Source organism: Lissotriton vulgaris, chromosome 10 (assembly GCF_964263255.1).
Source record: "Lissotriton vulgaris chromosome 10, aLisVul1.2, whole genome shotgun sequence".
Taxonomy (NCBI): domain Eukaryota; kingdom Metazoa; phylum Chordata; class Amphibia; order Caudata; family Salamandridae; genus Lissotriton; species Lissotriton vulgaris.
In genome coordinates, this window is record NC_141698.1 from 89335198 (window position 1) to 89353246 (window position 18049).

The window sequence follows — 18049 nt, forward strand, 5'->3', positions numbered from 1 at the left end:
AACTGAATTTGTTTCACTTTGCAGGGCGGAGAGCTTGCGTGGGTGAAAGCCTGGCCAAGATGGAGCTGTTTCTCTTCTTTGCGGGTTTACTTCAGAAGTTCACGTTCCGCCCACCGCCTGGAGTGACAGAGGCGGACCTTGACCTGACCGAGGAGGTCAGCCTTACTTTGTCACCTAAGCCTCACAGAGTCTGTGCTGTGCCTCGAGAACCAATTGCATAACCAATAGTGGACGCAGCACACTGACCCTCTCTGAATAAACATTGCCTGTAGTGGGGACACTTCTAGGGGCCAGATGTGCGACCATTTTTAGCAGTCGCAAATGGAAAATCGGGCCGTTTGCGACTGCTAAAAAGGGTTGTAGTATGTGCAAACATTATTTTGCGAGTCGGTAACCTATACCAACTCGCAAAATAGGGTTTGCAAGTCGCAATTAGGAAGAGGTGTGCCAAGGGCGTCCCTTCCTAACAGTGAGTTGCACTGGTATGTACAATTGTTTTGCGACGGCAAATGCAGTTGCAAAATAATCACAGTTACTACCTACTTCAAGAAGGTGATAAGCCAGTCGGAAACAGGAAGGGGGCATATGAACAATTGCTAAGGCTGATTTGTAACTTCTATGTGTGCTGCTTTGTGCAGTACACATAGAAGTTGCAACTCGTCATTATTTAATGATTGTTCATGCGCAGGAAGAGAAACCTTCCTGCACATCAATAATCACTAGTGGCGATTTGCTCTTTCTATGTGTGCTGCAGAATACAGCAAACATAGGAACAGCAAAACGAGGAGAAATTAATCATTTCTACTCGTTTCTCCAGGTTAAGTCCTGGTCTTAATTTTGGCACTGCCCCATATTTATGCTACCCTTGTAAATTGGGGGCGGTATCAAAAGCCATGGGTGTTGGGGCGGAACCCCCACTGCAACACTCATTGCCTGCCCCTTTCACACTAAGTGTTGAGTGAAAAGGGGCCTTATTTACAAAGCGGCGTTAAGCCACTTAACATGGCTCAACGCCACCTTGTAAATAAGGCGAAGGGCAAAAAGTGACGTTCCGGTGGCCAAAAGCCCTTGTAAATATGCCCCTATGTGTTTAAAGAACCTAAGAACTTAATTCATAAGCATTTGTTAAAACTTGAAAATGTATGAAACACAAACACTTGTAACAACGGCGGACTGAAGGGAAAGCACCTCATTCACAAAACGTACAAAGTCAGTATAGTTCTGTGCACTACTAATCTGGTATCTGCCATTGTTTGGTACCACTGGCCAGCAATATAGAAGCATGATAGCAAATGGAGATGTGCACCAGTAAGAGTCCAATAAGGAATCCAATATGTGTAATCAAGCACCAAATGTTCATTATTTCTTATTATTTTTTCTGGAACCCTTGAATAACACCACAGGAGCCTTGATAAGTGTTAATTTGCTCAATCGACGTAGGTTTCAGTGGCGTTATTCATTATCATACATTTATGACCGCATGACCGTGGAGAGTGATGACACAGTTCATATTGGGTTATATATATACACCGTGTAACATTGAATGGAACTACACATATTCATTCTATATATACCCTGATATATTAGCGCTCTATTCTATTAAGCCCTGGTGAAGTTCTAAATTCAATTGGAAGGAAACGCATTGGCTGGATGTTGATTTATATTTGGATTTAAAAAGAAAAAAGAAAAAATAATAAACATTTGGGGCTCGATGTAGGAGCCCTAATACCGGTCGGAAACGGCCGAATTCGGCCGTTTCCGACCGGTATTACGGTTTTCTTATGTAGGGGGCTACATAAGTACAGATTCGGTAATTTTACCGATTCTGTAAATTTACTGATTCGGTAAAATACAGAATCGGTAAATGTACAGAATCGGTAAATAGAGATGTAGATGGCACTCTGAAGAGTGCCACAGGCCTTCAAGAGTCGGTATTTTACCACCCAATCCAATTGGGTGGTAAAATACCGAATCCAGGTGTGCATGCACATCTGTGCATGCCCACCTGTGCCATGTGACACACAGACATGCCCTTAGGGCATGTATGTGTGCCACATGGCACACTAGGCTGTAACTGGGGTACTAGAGGGTGTCAAAGTGACACCCTCTGCACCCTTGCAAGAATAGGTAATTACCGAATCGGTAAATACCGATTCGGTATTCCACATTGATTCCTATGGGCTTCAAGGCCCATAGGAATCAATGGGGGATACCAATTCGATATTTACAGAATCGGTAAATACCGAATCTTACAGATTCGGTATTTACCGAATCAGAATTACCTACATTTCCCCCCCCCCTCTAATTTACCACTTCTTAAATACCGAATCGGTATGATTCAGTATTTTAGAAGTGGTAAATTAGATTTACCTACATCGGGCCCTTGGTGTTTGATTACACATATTGGATTCCTTATTGGACTCTTACCTCTCCATTGGCTATCAAAACAAGAAAACATGTTGTTGACTTACTCCTACTAGTTGAGTAGGTTAATGGCTTGCTGAGTGTTTGTGAAAATCCCAAATGGTGCTCCCAAAAATCAGTGCATTTCATTGGTCTCCAGGAGGACTCCTGCTGCCCTGATTCATGCAGAGTCCTCTCCCTTCAAAGCAATCAACTGACTCCCTGCAGGATCTACTCTCATCTCAGGCATGGGAGCCCACCTCATTTTCAACCCTTGCTGCTAAAATGTTACATCATGTCGCTATAACTGCAATCTTTCACTTGAAGCAAACATGTTGTAAACTACATGAAAGGCTTGCTTTATTACCTAAAAAGGCATGTACATTTACAAAGGGAGCAAGGCCTTGTTTAAAGCAAAAATTGTCAGTTTTATTTCACAATATGTCAATGGAATGGTCGTAAAGAAAGTCAGCACACAGGCAGAAGCTAGTGCTGTTTAATTTGCAGCCAGAAGCAAACTGTACCCTTGGATTTTGCGCAATTAATGTTTGTTTACGTTTGCACCTAGTGGTCTAGAATTTTAACATTAAAAGGATTTGTTTAAACAGCTCTTTTGTATTTTTTCTTTAATCTCATTCTCTTCCAGATTGATTGTCTGTGGCACTGCAAAATATAGAATGATCTAAGGGGTTAAAAAAAAGATTTTGACAATAAGGTAAAACCCCAGTTCATGTAGTATTTGAAATACGGTTTTTGACTAAAACATCAAAAATAAAATAGTGTGCCCACAATTTCTTGGTAGAGACATCAAGGAAAATAATATTGTGAAGGTAAGTTTCTAGGACGCAGGCAAAGTTTTACTATGCTTAATTTCACATATAAGTAACTTGAGTGTTATATAGATCTTTAAGCTGAGTAGATGTGCAGTGACATGACATAGGCCCACGCAGACCCAGTGGTGCGGGGGGCCCGAGCCCCAGGTTGCGCCCTCAGCACAGTACCCTGGCCTGGGAGCTCCTGGATGAATCCGGAGGGGGCCCCTCCATTTACCCTGCAGGGGGGCGCTCTTAGGTTTTGTTACGCCACTGTAGATGTGGAGTTAAAACAGTAAATCTATACATACTTAACCCCTTGGGCGCGTCCGCGATTCTGCACCTATGCGGCCGTTTTAATGAGTGGACGGGTCCATTACGGCCGTCATCAGCACACGCCCACCGTGATGCATGACGGACGGGGGCCGTCATCAGCATGCAAGGGGTTAATTGCACTCACCTTCTCGATATTCTTGTCCTCAATATTTTTGCCACAATATTTTGGCAACGCAATATTTTTGTCCACGTCATCTGTCAGATAGCCTGAAATACATTTCTCCACAATGCACATCGTGGTGCCTTATGGGACATGTGAATATTGTTGTCAGTATCTTGGTGCAGATAATTTTTTGTGTTTCTTATAAAGTGCACCATGTTTGGACATTTACCTTGCTGGGGCACAGATCTTTATCAATACGATGTAAATCTTGTTTTGGTTGGTCTCTCAGTTCTGAACATGTGTTCTTTCTGTGGAAAAAATTTCATCGAAAGTCTTAAAATTCACAAGTTTCATGTTGTGCAAAATTTGTGAAATGTCTTACTATTTTCTACCTTGAGATATTGCATGGTTTTCACCTGCTGAATATTTGTTTGCTAAAATAATTAATGTCTTGTAGAGAGGCATTTTTGCTCGAACCTTTATCCTGGTGATACCTCATGTGACTATTTTAGCAAGATATTTATTTCCTTGTATAAAAGGTCCTGGAGATATTGGCATGTCACATTTCTTTCAATATGCATAATTAAGTAAAATATTCCCGACATTTTTAACAATTATTCGAACAATGAAAGCCTTAGATAATAGGGGTTAAGGTAGTGGATAGTTTTTCAAGGGCAATATTTTATTTCAATTACAGTGAAGAATGATAACAGCAGGTAGCATAGCAGTTGAAGTTGTAGTGACCAAAGAAGACCAGTTATAGTTATGTTTTTAAGTTTATTTATAAAACAACCGTTTGCGCTCTTGGACTCTCTTAGTGCTCCCTAGAGAAAGAACTCTTTGGGCCAGATTTACAACCCTAAATTGCATGTGCAAATGGGTTTGCAACCCGTTTGCACATGCAAAATGGCACAGCGCCATGACCAATTCCCAAAAGGCGAGTCACAATTTACTTGCATCTCTCTGTCTAGGAATTGCGAGTCGCTATTAGGAACGGGCGCTCGCTTCCTATTAGCGACCCCAAAGCAATGTATGAATGTTTTTCGACTGCAATTGCGGCTGCAAAACACTTGCAAATTATCACTGTCTTCAAGAGGGGGGTAATGCACGCGCAAAAGGTTAGGGGTCCCCCTTCCCCTTTGCAAATGCAGGGGAAAATATTTTTTAGGGGCAGGCAGTGGTCCCAGGGACCATTGCCTGCCTTTAAAAAATGAAACGAAAATGCTTCATTTAAAAAAGAAAATACATCCCATTTTCCTTTAAGGAAAACGGGCTGCATTTAGAAAAAAAACCTGCTTTATTGAAAAGCAGTCCCAGACATGGTGGCCTGCTGAGCCCAGTAGGCCACCATCCCTGGGAGGCCAGCTTTTCCCAATGGGGTCAGAAATTGCGAGTGGCTCATTAATATTCATTAGCCTCGCATTTTGCGACCCCATTGGGAATTGCTAACAGTGTATCTGACACTGTTGTACATTTGCTTTGCAAATTGCATCTCGCAATTTTTTTGCAATTTGTGAGTCGCAAACGGTCGTACATCTGGCCGTAAATGAGCTAAGTGAAAAATAAGTCTCTCAGTTGCATTTTGGATGAATTACAATTTGTGGATGCTCATATTCGGCATCCATAAATAAACTGGATTACTGAAATCCTGGTGTGCTTGAATATGCATATTGGCAATATCAATTTCAAGATGCAGAGGTGGTGGAAGCTAGCTTTGGCCACTGAGGCAATAAACGTGTTGAAACTGACATTGGCATGCATCAAAATTTCAAGATTCCTTTTAACCTGCACTGGAGCACAGCAGTTGCCCTGACAAATTCTTCCCAGATATTGACTCAGTGGGATTAAAGTGACTCACAGATTTTGCATGGTTCAGTTAAAGGCTCTCATTACACGTGGTAATTATGACATTATATACAATATGATGCTGTGGTGTTCGGAATCTATTAGATTTTATCATTATCACCTCTTACAGTAGTTATCACACATATTGGCCCACATGCATCAAGGTATTTAGGAGTCGCGAACGGTGCGAATCGGTAAATTCGGCCGTTTGCGATTCCTAAATATCTTTTTGGGATGCATCAAACATTTTTTGGAAAATCGCTATTAATAACCAATTCCAAAAATGCGATTGCTTTTAAGGAATCGCAAATTTGCGAATCCTTAAAAGCAATGCATGATTGCATTTTAAATTACGAATTCGCAATTAGGGGGTGCAAATTACCACGAGGTCGAACCTTGTGGTAATTTGGGAAAAAGTTTAAAAATGCTCAAAATTGCATTTTAAACACTGTAATGTTACAGACACACATGTCCTTAGGACATGTGTGTGTGAAACATGCACTTAAAAATGCATTTCAGGGGTGCAGGGGCGGGTCATTTGGACCCCCCTGCACCCATGTAATGCATGAACATTTTGCGAATCGCAAATAGAAATTCGCAAAATGTCAATGCCTTCCCATTGATTCATATGGGCCTTTTGGCCCATAGGAATCAATGGGAATTGCGAAATCGCAATTTAGAATTTACATAATCCTTGCGATTCGGTAAAAATTGCGATTTTCACTGAATCGCAAAAATTATGCGAATAAATTAATGCATCCCATTTTGCGATTCCTTATTTGCGATTCCCTATTTTTCGCAAATAAGGATTCGCAAAATGTCCCGATGATGCATGTGGCCCATTGTCAAGTATCAGCTCACTCATTATGATGGCCAAGATTATAGTTCAAGTCTATCCAGCTCCTTATGTACACCAAAGCCCAAATCAGACAATGAGTTGAGGTAGCCAAGTTAGTTTTAAAGTTGACCATTAACCTCGTATCATTAACATGCATCTGGTAACTTGAAAGCCACCCTCAAGCTTGCCCACCATCTAAGATAAAATTTAGAGAGGGAAGAAGGAAAAGTTAAAGGACAACAGCTGTACTACTTAGGCTGGATCTGCAAGGAAGAAGAAGAAACAGCCTTGGACAGTCACCTAGTCCCACCTCTGCTAGTCTTTGAATCAAAGTTCCATGGCCGGCTTTAGGGCGGTGCGATCGGTGCCACCGCACCGGGCACTGACTTGGGGTGGGGGTGTCATTTTCACAAGTATATCATCATTTTAAAAGCACATGCTGCCGCGTTTCTGGCCTCCAGCAATTTTCAGGCATCACTTAAAACATCGAGATAACTCTGGTGATTAATCGTCATCGTCTTCGTCGAAAGAGACCGAAGGTTTGTCTAGAGGAAGATTTGAATAATCCTAAGGTAGTGCAGAGGGTTAAAATGCCTGTGGCTAAGAATGTGTGCCATACAGATAACAAACTGCATATAATATAAATAGGTCAGTGGGTTACTTCTTCTGTAAAAGATGTTAACTGCTGCTGTAACTTGTCCTTTATAAGTCAACATCCTAATATAGAACATCGAGCTGTTAGCTGTCATCAAATACCTGCATGCAAACTGCAAGGTATATGTTAGAGATACATGTATTTTTGCCCAGTCTATTATCATCCTAATCTTGCAAAAAGGGTTCATTTGGGTAGAAAACAATTCTTATTATTAAAGAGAACTCCTAACAATGATGTTACGTTTTAAATTCAGATTTTGTGCTTTTCCAGAATAAGGACTCTTTATTGCCTACGAGTATCGATGACATGTCACTCCTACACCTTGTTGTCCTTTCTGATATAACATTTCCTATACACTATTTACACACATATGATTGTGTGTGCTATAAAACTAAATGAATCTGGGAGTCAGTGGTCATGGAGACATGAGGGGCACTTTTAAAGGGTGCTAGTGAGGGAATCCGTGGCAGAGGTGGTCGTTGGGGGGCACCAACAGACATTGTCGCACAGGGCACCACCAGTGTTAAAGCAGGCCCAGCAAAGTTCAATAATTTACAATGTCAAGATCAGCCAATGGATCTGGAAACACCACTGCCTGGAGCCAGCTTCATCCAGCAACATTCCTGGATCATCTGCTACAGACATCACTGCCAGTTCAAAGAGAATGCCAGTATAGAGACTGCGTACTAATGACTGCAATAGAAGATGCCTATCAAAAGGTGAGTAGGACATATGTCTAACAGAGAGCTGGACTGCTTGCTGCAGCACACCAGGTCTTTGCACTCTTCTACACAGACAGGTGAAAAAATCACTAAGATTACTATTGCTAACAGTTAGAAGGGTGGTCTCAGCCAAGACCTGTTCTGATCTTTGCAACTTTCTCCGTGAATAAATTGGGCAAGATATTAACCGCTTCTTGTGACATTTGTCAGCGAAGGCCTCCTCTGTGCTATTCTTGGCATTCTGGATTGTTTTACACCAACATCCTTTCTTTTTGCTCTGACTATTGAATTATATTCGTACAGAGCTGGGACAAACCTAGTTTGTCACAGGACAGGAGTGTTGGAATTAGGTAGCCTGGCCTAGGGCAAGACTAGCATCACAGAGGCACAGTGTAAAGGTTGCAGACCACCCAAAAGTAATTCCACGCAATAGCACTCAAAAGAAAATACTACACCAAAAAATGTATGAAAATACGTACTGCTTTATATAAAAATAATATACTCTCTGTTCTCAAATATAAATAGCTCAGAACATTTCCAGACACTTTAGTATCAGCAATTATATTACTAAGCTGCTAAGCAATTACTCAATCAAATTGTCAGAACTCTTACACATTTTACTCTAGGATACACAATTCAATTACACTGCAGATTGTGGGGAATAAAGCAGAAGTACTTCCCAATTCTAAATCCTAATGACCACCAGCAGTTATAGAATAGATAGATCTCTTAACCCAAGACTGGTAGGTAACTCTGACACTTGTTTTGGGCTCAGTTAGGCTTCTACTGTACTCTATTTACTGTATAACATTTCTTATCACTGTATTATTTTGTATTTTTGGTCAAATCAGCACTCAAAACAGATTAGAACACATTTTCTTGTACAGGGATAACATTACAGTCCTCACTCTATTCCTGTGCAGGAAGGAATCGTTTAAGCACCACTTCAGACACCTTTCTATAGGACTGCTGTAATTAGAATGAACCCTGACAGGGACTCCACATAGACGCTGTACTCCCAGAGTCAGAGTCTTAATTTATCCAATAATCTGTGGAAGCCAATCCCCCACGCTTTCTCCTTACTTGTGACTGCTGGATAGTTCTGCACCAGCTGCAGAGGGTTAAAAGGAGCGAGGGCCCGGGGAACCAAGGCTGAAGAGGCTCTCCCTCGCCTCAGGCCGACTCCTTCGCGCTGCACTCGCGCTGGCAATGGACAGGGCGGCACCACAAATCCCCAGATCCCTGCCGGTACCTTTCTACCTCTTCCCCCCCTGCCCAGGCCGGCTCCTCAACGCGGCGCTCGGGCAGAAAGGAGCGCGCCGACTCCTCAATCAGCCACAGAACACTCCGGCGCCTCTTCTCAGCGCTGGTCTCCGCAGCCGCTTCTCCGGCGGGCATGCGCGGAAGCGCTCTCGCCGAGGCCGCCTCCCACGGGTCCTGCTCCAGGGAGAGACGCTACTCGCTCGGGCCTGCTCACCTCACGGCCCCTCCCTCCGGGGATAGCTGCGCAGACGGGGCGTGCGCAGTAACGCCTCCGGTTCCTTCAGGACAGGGCAACGCGACTCCAACGCGATCGATGCCCCTGGGGTCCCGCTCACAAAGGGAAGCCTCGCCAGGCTTCCCAGGCTCAGTGGATCCCGGGAGGGTGCTGGCCCAGAGCACGATCGGTGCTAACAAGGTCACAGTTCACCTCACAACTTCTACTCAGCTGGCAGAGGGGTTGGCCACACGCCACAGGACCAGTCAATGGTAGGGAATGCTGTCAGTTGTTCAATGGATTTATTCCCTTTCTTCACCAAAACGAAGAGGAGGGGAGGGGGGGGGGCTCCTTCAGGATAAAGTCAGGTTGTACTTTCTTAGCACCAACCCCCTATTCCTCCTTACTGGGCAGACTAGGGGCACGGGGGAACTCTCAGCTCAGCTCCCAGGACTACTAAAGTTAACCCCTTAACCTATCTGTCCAGGATCAGCAGGATGAGCTAACTTGGCTAGGACAACAGGACAAAGGAGGTGGAAAAACCTTGACAGAGGGCTACTCTTGTAGAGGGAACCACCCTTCAGAATCCTACCCCCACTAGACCTCAGCCTTCACTCTAGCTGCTCCTCACTGACAGACAAAATGGCTGTCCAGCATTCCGCCTTATATAGGCTGCCCTCTCAGTGGTCCAGGATGGACCAGAAGGTTCTGGAATGCCCTATGTTAGACTATGGCCAAGTTCTGTTGGTGACAGTTGGGGCAGTTGGTGGCCACCATTTTAGGTGGTGCCAACTTTCCTGTCAGAACAGGCCTCTGGGCCTGAGGTAAAAGATTATGAGGGGGGAAAAGAACACCTATCCCCCTGGCCAACACCTACAAAAAGTCAGTAGACACAAAAGTTAATAAGGGTATGAGGGGCAAAAAGGGGACAAAATAAATAATTATTAGGAGGGACTTCGCCAAAAAGCCAGACAGGTCTAACACGTGTCCCCCCCAGCTGAAAGTGGGGAGAACTACCCAACCCCTTGGGAGTCCTCATCACTAAGGCGGAAATACCTGGAGAGACCGTCTGCATTGGCGTGGTCCACTCCAGGCCGATGTTCCACCCGGAAGTCCATTCCCTGTAGGGAGATGGACCACCTCAACAACTTGGGATTTTCCCCCTTCATCTGCATCAGCCAACGAAGGGGTCGGTGGTCAGTCTGAACCAGGAAGTGCGAGCCAAAGAGGTATGGCCGCAGCTTCTTCAGAGCCCACACCACCGCAAAAGCTTCCCTCTCAATGGCACTCCACTTCTGTTCCCGGGGAAGCAGTCTCCTGGATAAGAAGACTACGGGTTGATCCAGGCCCTCTTCATTCAGTTGCGATAACACTGCCCCAATGCCATGTTCTGATGCATCTGTTTGGACAATGAACTCCTTGGAGAAGTCTGGGGCCCTCAGGACCGGTGCCGCACACATTGCCTGTTTCAACTTTTCAAAGGCTTGCTGACAAGCCTTTGTCCAAACTACCCGTCGAGGTTGTTTCTTGGAGGTGAGCTCTGTGAGGGGCGCTACAATAGTGCCATACCCCTTCACAAAGCGACGGTAGTATCCTGTGAGGCCCAGGAAAGCTCGGACCTCAGTCTGTGTCTTGGGGGGTTCCCAGGCCATGATTGCCTCAATCTTCGCCTGCAGGGGCTGCACAGTCCCCCTACCCACCAAGTGTCCAAGGTACACAACCGACCCCTGCCCAATCTGGCATTTGCTGGCTTTGATGGTCAATCCAGCTTGTCTCAGGGCCTGGAGAACGGCCTGCAAATGCTGCAGATGGTCCTCCCAACTGCTACTGAAGACAGCAATGTCATCCAAGTAAGCAGCAGAGAAACTCTCCATTCCAGAGAGGACCTGGTTCACCAGCCGCTGAAATGTGGCAGGGGCGTTCTTGAGCCCAAAGGGCATCACACAGAACTGGTAGTGTCCCTCAGGCGTGGAGAAGGCTGACCTTTCCCTTGCTCCATCTGTCAAGGAGATCTGCCAGTACCCTGAAGTAAGGTCAAAGGTACTTAGATATTGGGCAGCTCCTAGCCGGTCAATCAATTCATCCGCCCTAGGGATTGGATGAGCATCAGTCCTTGTCACTGAATTCAGTCCTCGGTAATCCACACAGAACCTCAGTTCAGGTGTGGTGCCTGGGGGTGCAGCTTTTGGCACGAGCACCACCGGACTGGACCAAGGGCTGTTGGAAGGTTCAATTACTCCCAGCTCTAGCATCTTGGCAACTTCTCCATGGATGCTAGCCTTCACCTTGTCAGACAGCCGGTAGGTCTTGGACTTCACTGGTGGGCTGTCTCCTGTGTCCACATCATGGGTACACAGGTGGGTCCTTCCCGGGACAAGGGAGAACAACGAAGAGTACTGCTCCAGGATCTGGCGGCAGTCCTCCCGTTGCTCAGGAGTTAGAGTAGGAGAGAGAATCACTCCCTCCACTGACCCATCCTTCTCTTGGGACGAAAAGAGATCTGGGAGAGGTTCGCTTTCCGCTTCCTCTTCCCCGTCAGTCACCATCATTAGCATGACTTCGGGCCTCTCATGGTGGGGCTTGAGTCGGTTGGCATGCAGCACCCGTAGGGGCTGTCGAGGGGTCTTAAGATCCACCAGGTATGTGGCCTTACCCTTCTTCTCCAACACCTCAAAGGGGCCTGTCCAGCGATCCTGGAGGGCACTAAGCTCTCCAGGCTCCATCACCCACACTTTCTGTCCAGGCTCCAATTCCACCTGGTGAGCATTGTGGTCATACCACTCCTTCATGACTGCCTGGCTGGCCTCCAAGTTGTCAGAAGCTTGCTTCCACAACTTCGCCATTTGGCTCCTGAAGGCCAGCATGTAGCTCACCACATCCTGGGGGGGTTTCCTGGGAGATTTCTCCCAACCATCCTTCACCAGGCTGAGAGGACCGCGTACAGGGTGCCCATACAGAAGCTCAAAGGGGCTGAAGCCCACTCCCTTCTGGGGCACTTCCCTGTAGGAAAAGAGCAAACAGGGTAGGAGGACATCCCATTTCCTCCGCAGGTTCTCGGGCAGACTTCTGATCATGCCCTTCAAGGTCTTATTAAACCTCTCAACCAGTCCATTCGACTTGGGGTGATAAGGAGTGGTGAACCGGTAGGTCACTCCACACTCCTTCCACATTGCCCGCATGTAAGCTGACAGGAAGTTGGTCCCCCTGTCGGACACAACTTCCTTGGGAAATCCCACTCGGGTAAAGATTCCCATTAGGGCTCTTGCCACTACAGGTGCAGAGACCGTCCTCAGAGGTATTGCCTCTGGGTACCGTGTGGCATGATCCACCAGTACCAGGATAAACCTGTGACCAGCTGCTGTTGGTGGATCCAAAGGCCCTACAATGTCGATGCCCACCCTCTCAAAGGGGGTGCTAACGACTGGAAGTGGTTCCAGGGGAGCTTTTAGCTTCACCCCTGTTTTCCCACTGGCCTGGCAGGTTACACATGTCCTACAGTATGTGTTGGACGCCAATTTCATCTGAGGCCAGTAAAAGTGGAGGACAAGCCGTGCAAAGGTCTTGTCCTGGCCTAAGTGTCCTGCCAGGGGTATGGCATGAGCCAATTCCAAAAGAAAGGCTCGGTACTGTTGCGGGACTACCAAGGCCCTCGATGAACCAGGCGAGGGTACCTTGGGTTCACTGTAGAGGAGTCCATCCTCCCAGTAAATATTGTAATGTCCCGTAACATCACCTGCTGCTTGGGCTTCAGCCTGTCGCCTCAGTCCCTCAAGGGTGGGGCACTCCCTCTGCCCCTTACAGAATTCCTCTCTGGTAGGACCTCCCTCCACATGCCACTCCGCAGGGATGGGTAAATCCTCCAGAGAGTCTACTTCCCCCTCCACGGACTCCTGGTCCACCACCGCAGGTGGCCGATCTGTCTCATGGGGTGTGGAAGCCGGAGCAGGCTTTCTCTGTCTCCGGGTCTGTCCCTTCTTAGCAGCGGGTTGGGCCATTGTTCCAGGCTCCAACCCAGGCGAACTCCCTCTCCGGGCAGTCGCAGACCGTGTGCTGACACAGGCCCAGTCAGGTGTACCCAGCATCGCAGAATGCGTCCGGTATTCCACCTCTCTCCAAGTGTTGTGTTCCATGTCATTCCCCAACAGACAATCGACTGGCACGGCAGGGCTTACGGCAACTCGAAGTGAACCTGCAACCCCCTCCCACTCAAAGGGAACCTCAGCCACTGGATAGTGGCCCATTCTGCCATCAGCCATCGCGGCGGGTGGAGTACATTAGGAACAACCTGCTCTGGGGACACCAGCTGACTTCTCACCATAGTCATACTGGCTCCTGTATCCCTCAGAGCCTCCCCTCTCTGGCCATTGATGGTAACCCATTGCCCATACTTTGTAGTATTTGGGGGCACCTGGATCTTTGGCACCATCTCCCGCTCTCCCAGGGACACTAAGGTGACACCCGCCCACTCACCCCCCTTATCTAAGGGCAACTCCTCCCCGAGCGCTACACTAGCTACTCCCGGTGACTTTCCTCCGGTGGGAGGGGGTGGTCTCTTTGGGCATCTGACATCTCCCTTATAATGTCCAACGCCACCGCATTCAAAACAGTGGAGAACCCTGGGCTGCTGGCTTTGGCCAGGATGAGGGTTCCGGGGCGGGTTTGCCCTAGGGGTGAAACCTGCTCCCTTCCCTTGGAAGTTATTTTGGGGACCTTTAGAGAACTCTTTCTTTTTCTCCCCCCCTCCTTCTTCTGGGGGGCGCCCTGTCCGGCTTTTTGAGATTCCCCACCAGTCCCCTTGGAGGACACCCGGGTACTTGTCCAGATGTCCGCCTCCTCTGCAAGCTTCCGGGGATTGGTCAGCTTGCTGTCTACCAGGTGTTGGCGCAGCTCGGGAAAACATTTCTCGAGGAGGTGTTCTCTCAAAAACAGATCGTACAGCCCCTCATAATCTTTTACCTCACTGCCCTTGACCCAACCCTCTAAGGCCTTTCTGGCGTAATCAAGGAAGTCCACCCAGTTCTGAGTGCTCATCTTGTGGCTCCCCCTGAACTTCTGTCGGTACCTTTCTGGGGTGAGCCCGAACTTCCTCAACAACGCCAGCTTCATGGTGGGGTAGTTTGTCTGTTCCTCTGGATCCAGGGCCAGCAAGGTGTCCCGACCAGCAGGAGGCATGTACTTGTACAAACTACCCCCCCAGTGCTTCTCCTGCACTCCATGAACCTTCAGAGAAACCTCATAAGCGGCCAGCCACTTAGCTACATCGTCCCCCTGACTGAAGCTCGCTATCAGGTCCTTTGGGATATAGGGTTTGGTCTCCCTGGCTGACTCCTTTGGTTCGCTGCCACCATTCCTAACAGGAGAGGACCCCCGTCGCAGACTTTGGAGCTCCAGTTCCTTCAGTCTAAACTCGTGGACCATCCTCCTCTCCTCTTTCTCCTGCTCCAACTTAGCCAACTCCCACCTTAACTGTCTTTTCTCCCTCCTATCGGTGAGCTCGGCTTCCGTTAGGCTTCTCCCAGAGATGCTACTGCCCTTTCTGGAATAGGACACTGGTCCGGTGAGTAAGTTTTCCCCCTCATGGCGGAATAACTCTTCTACCTCCCCACCGTGTCCTGGTCGACCTCTTCATCCTCCTCCTTCGTCTCTTGGTGTGCCTCCACCCAGGCCCTAAGGCTAGTCTGGAGCTCCCCCTTCCTGGCACCCTGTTTGAAAAAGACCCCCATTTGTTGGCAGAACATTTTCAATTGGTACACGGAATAGACTTCCAGGTTTTCCACCGCGAACTCCATTGTGAGTCAGGCAAACCTGGATACACACCAGAAATTTCAGAGTGGCAAGGGCAACCTAAAGCCAACTCCACCCACCACCAGGAATAAATTTAGAAAAAACAAAAAGACTAATTAGGAGGGCCGCAAGGAGAAAACTCCTGGTGTAGGTTGGGTGTATTACGTCAAATTACTAGTAAGTAGCTGCAACCAAGTCCGCAATCCCACCGCTAGGCACCAATATGTTGGAATTAGGTAGCCTGGCCTAGGGCAAGACTAGCATCACAGAGGCACAGTGTAAAGGTTGCAGACCACCCAAAAGTAATTCCACGCAATAGCACTCAAAAGAAAACACTACACCAAAAAATGTATGAATATACGTACTGCTTTATATAAAAATAATATACTCTCTGTTCTCAAATATAAATAGCTCAGAACATTTCCAGACACTTTAGTATCAGCAATTATATTACTAAGCTGCTAAGCAATTACTCAATCAAATTGTCAGTACTCTTACACATTTTACTCTAGGATACACAATTCAATTACACTGCAGATTGTGGGGAATAAAGCAGAAGTACTTCCCAATTCTAAATCCTAATGACCACCAGCAGTTATAGAATAGATAGATCTCTTAACCCAAGACTGGTAGGTAACTCTGACACTTGTTTTGGGCTCAGTTAGGCTTCTACTGTACTCTATTTACTGTATAACATTTCTTATCACTGTATTATTTTGTATTTTTGGTCAAATCAGCACTCAAAACAGATTAGAACACATTTTCTTGTACAGGGATAACATTACAGTCCTCACTCTATTCCTGTGCAGGAAGGAATCGTTTAAGCACCACTTCAGACACCTTTCTATAGGACTGCTGTAATTAGAATGAACCCTGACAGGGACTCCACATAGACGCTGTACTCCCAGAGTCAGAGTCTTAATTTATCCAATAATCTGTGGAAGCCAATCCCCCACACTTTCTCCTTACTTGTGACTGCTGGATAGTTCTGCACCAGCTGCAGAGGGTTAAAAGGAGCGAGGGCCCGGGGAACCAAGGCTGAAGAGGCTCTCCCTCGCCTCAGGCCGACTCCTTCGCGCTGCACTCGCGCTGGCAATGGACAGGGCGGCACCACAAATCCCCAGATCCCTGCCGGTACCTTTCTACCTCTTCCCCCCCTGCCCAGGCCGGCTCCTCAACGCGGCGCTCGGGCAGAAAGGAGCGCGCCGACTCCTCAATCAGCCACAGAACACTCCGGCGCCTCTTCTCAGCGCTGGTCTCCGCAGCCGCTTCTCCGGCGGGCATGCGCGGAAGCGCTCTCGCCGAGGCCGCCTCCCACGGGTCCTGCTCCAGGGAGAGACGCTACTCGCTCGGGCCTGCTCACCTCACGGCCCCTCCCTCCGGGGATAGCTGCGCAGACGGGGCGTGCGCAGTAACGCCTCCGGTTCCTTCAGGACAGGGCAACGCGACTCCAACGCGATCGATGCCCCTGGGGTCCCGCTCACAAAGGGAAGCCTCGCCAGGCTTCCCAGGCTCAGTGGATCCCGGGAGGGTGCTGGCCCAGAGCACGATCGGTGCTAACAAGGTCACAGTTCACCTCACAACTTCTACTCAGCTGGCAGAGGGGTTGGCCACACGCCACAGGACCAGTCAATGGTAGGGAATGCTGTCAGTTGTTCAATGGATTTATTCCCTTTCTTCACCAAAACGAAGAGGAGGGGAGGGGGGGGGGCTCCTTCAGGATAAAGTCAGGTTGTACTTTCTTAGCACCAACCCCCTATTCCTCCTTACTGGGCAGACTAGGGGCACGGGGGAACTCTCAGCTCAGCTCCCAGGACTACTAAAGTTAACCCCTTAACCTATCTGTCCAGGATCAGCAGGATGAGCTAACTTGGCTAGGACAACAGGACAAAGGAGGTGGAAAAACCTTGACAGAGGGCTACTCTTGTAGAGGGAACCACCCTTCAGAATCCTACCCCCACTAGACCTCAGCCTTCACTCTAGCTGCTCCTCACTGACAGACAAAATGGCTGTCCAGCATTCCGCCTTATATAGGCTGCCCTCTCAGTGGTCCAGGATGGACCAGAAGGTTCTGGAATGCCCTATGTTAGACTATGGCCAAGTTCTGTTGGTGACAGTTGGGGCAGTTGGTGGCCACCATTTTAGGTGGTGCCAACTTTCCTGTCAGAACAGGCCTCTGGGCCTGAGGTAAAAGATTATGAGGGGGGAAAAGAACACCTATCCCCCTGGCCAACACCTACAAAAAGTCAGTAGACACAAAAGTTAATAAGGGTATGAGGGGCAAAAAGGGGACAAAATAAATAATTATTAGGAGGGACTTCGCCAAAAAGCCAGACAGGTCTAACACAAACCTAGTTTGTCACAGGACAGGAGGACCAAGGAGATCCAAACTAGGGGGACAAGTGCTAAGAGGGCGAGGTAGGCCTTCCTAGTCTTTGTCCTCCTGGCTTGGTTTATCCTAATCTACCTGGATGTTTCTTTGTCCTCTTGGTCTCACTGGTATTGCACCCACTTGTCCATGGCCCTCTTGATCCAGGTTCTCCTAAGCCTGGTGATTTTGGTCCTGGTCCCACTGGGCCACCACTGTCCAGTCCCCTTAGTCTTCCTGACTCTGAAAGGCCTACTGACATCTGATCCTCCTCACCCTGCTCCTGCTACCATAGCTGATTGCTCTACCCCACTTGATATTCTGAGCCTGGTTGCCTGGGTCCTGATCTTCATGGCCCTCCTAGCCTCTGTTTTCAGTCTGCTTGTCAGGATTCTTTTAGTCCATCTCTTCCTTCTTGCTCTGGTCCTCTGAGCACCCCTAGTCCAGGGCGCCCTTGGTCCAGAAGCTGGTGTAGCAGGAATCAGATGAGGGTAAAGAGGACCAGGAAGGAACTGGAAAAGCTAGGAGAAGGGGGCCAGGGTCTCTGGGAAGGCCATGACAAAGAGGATTAGGCATACATAGACCCAAAAATGGAGGATCAGAAGCGAAAGGATCAGGTCTAGTGGGCACAAACCAAGGGGCAGAGCACAGACTGTGAGGACCATAAACAGAAAGACCACTAATAGGTAAACTAGACTGAAAGTGA

The 18049-nt window shown here is 47.8% G+C and overlaps 1 protein-coding gene across 1 annotated transcript in view; it reads left to right on the forward strand.

The window, feature by feature from the left end:
* The window catches only part of LOC147684723 (cytochrome P450 2K1-like), a 101018-nt gene extending 99448 nt beyond the window's left edge, over window positions 1-1570 (forward strand). The window contains exon 9 of the mRNA XM_086940567.1: window positions 25-1570. Within this exon, the coding sequence (XP_086796693.1) occupies window positions 25-221 (197 nt within the window). The 3' untranslated portion in view covers window positions 222-1570. The remainder of the gene's footprint in view (window positions 1-24) is intronic.
* Window positions 1571-18049: the final 16479 nt, after the last annotated feature.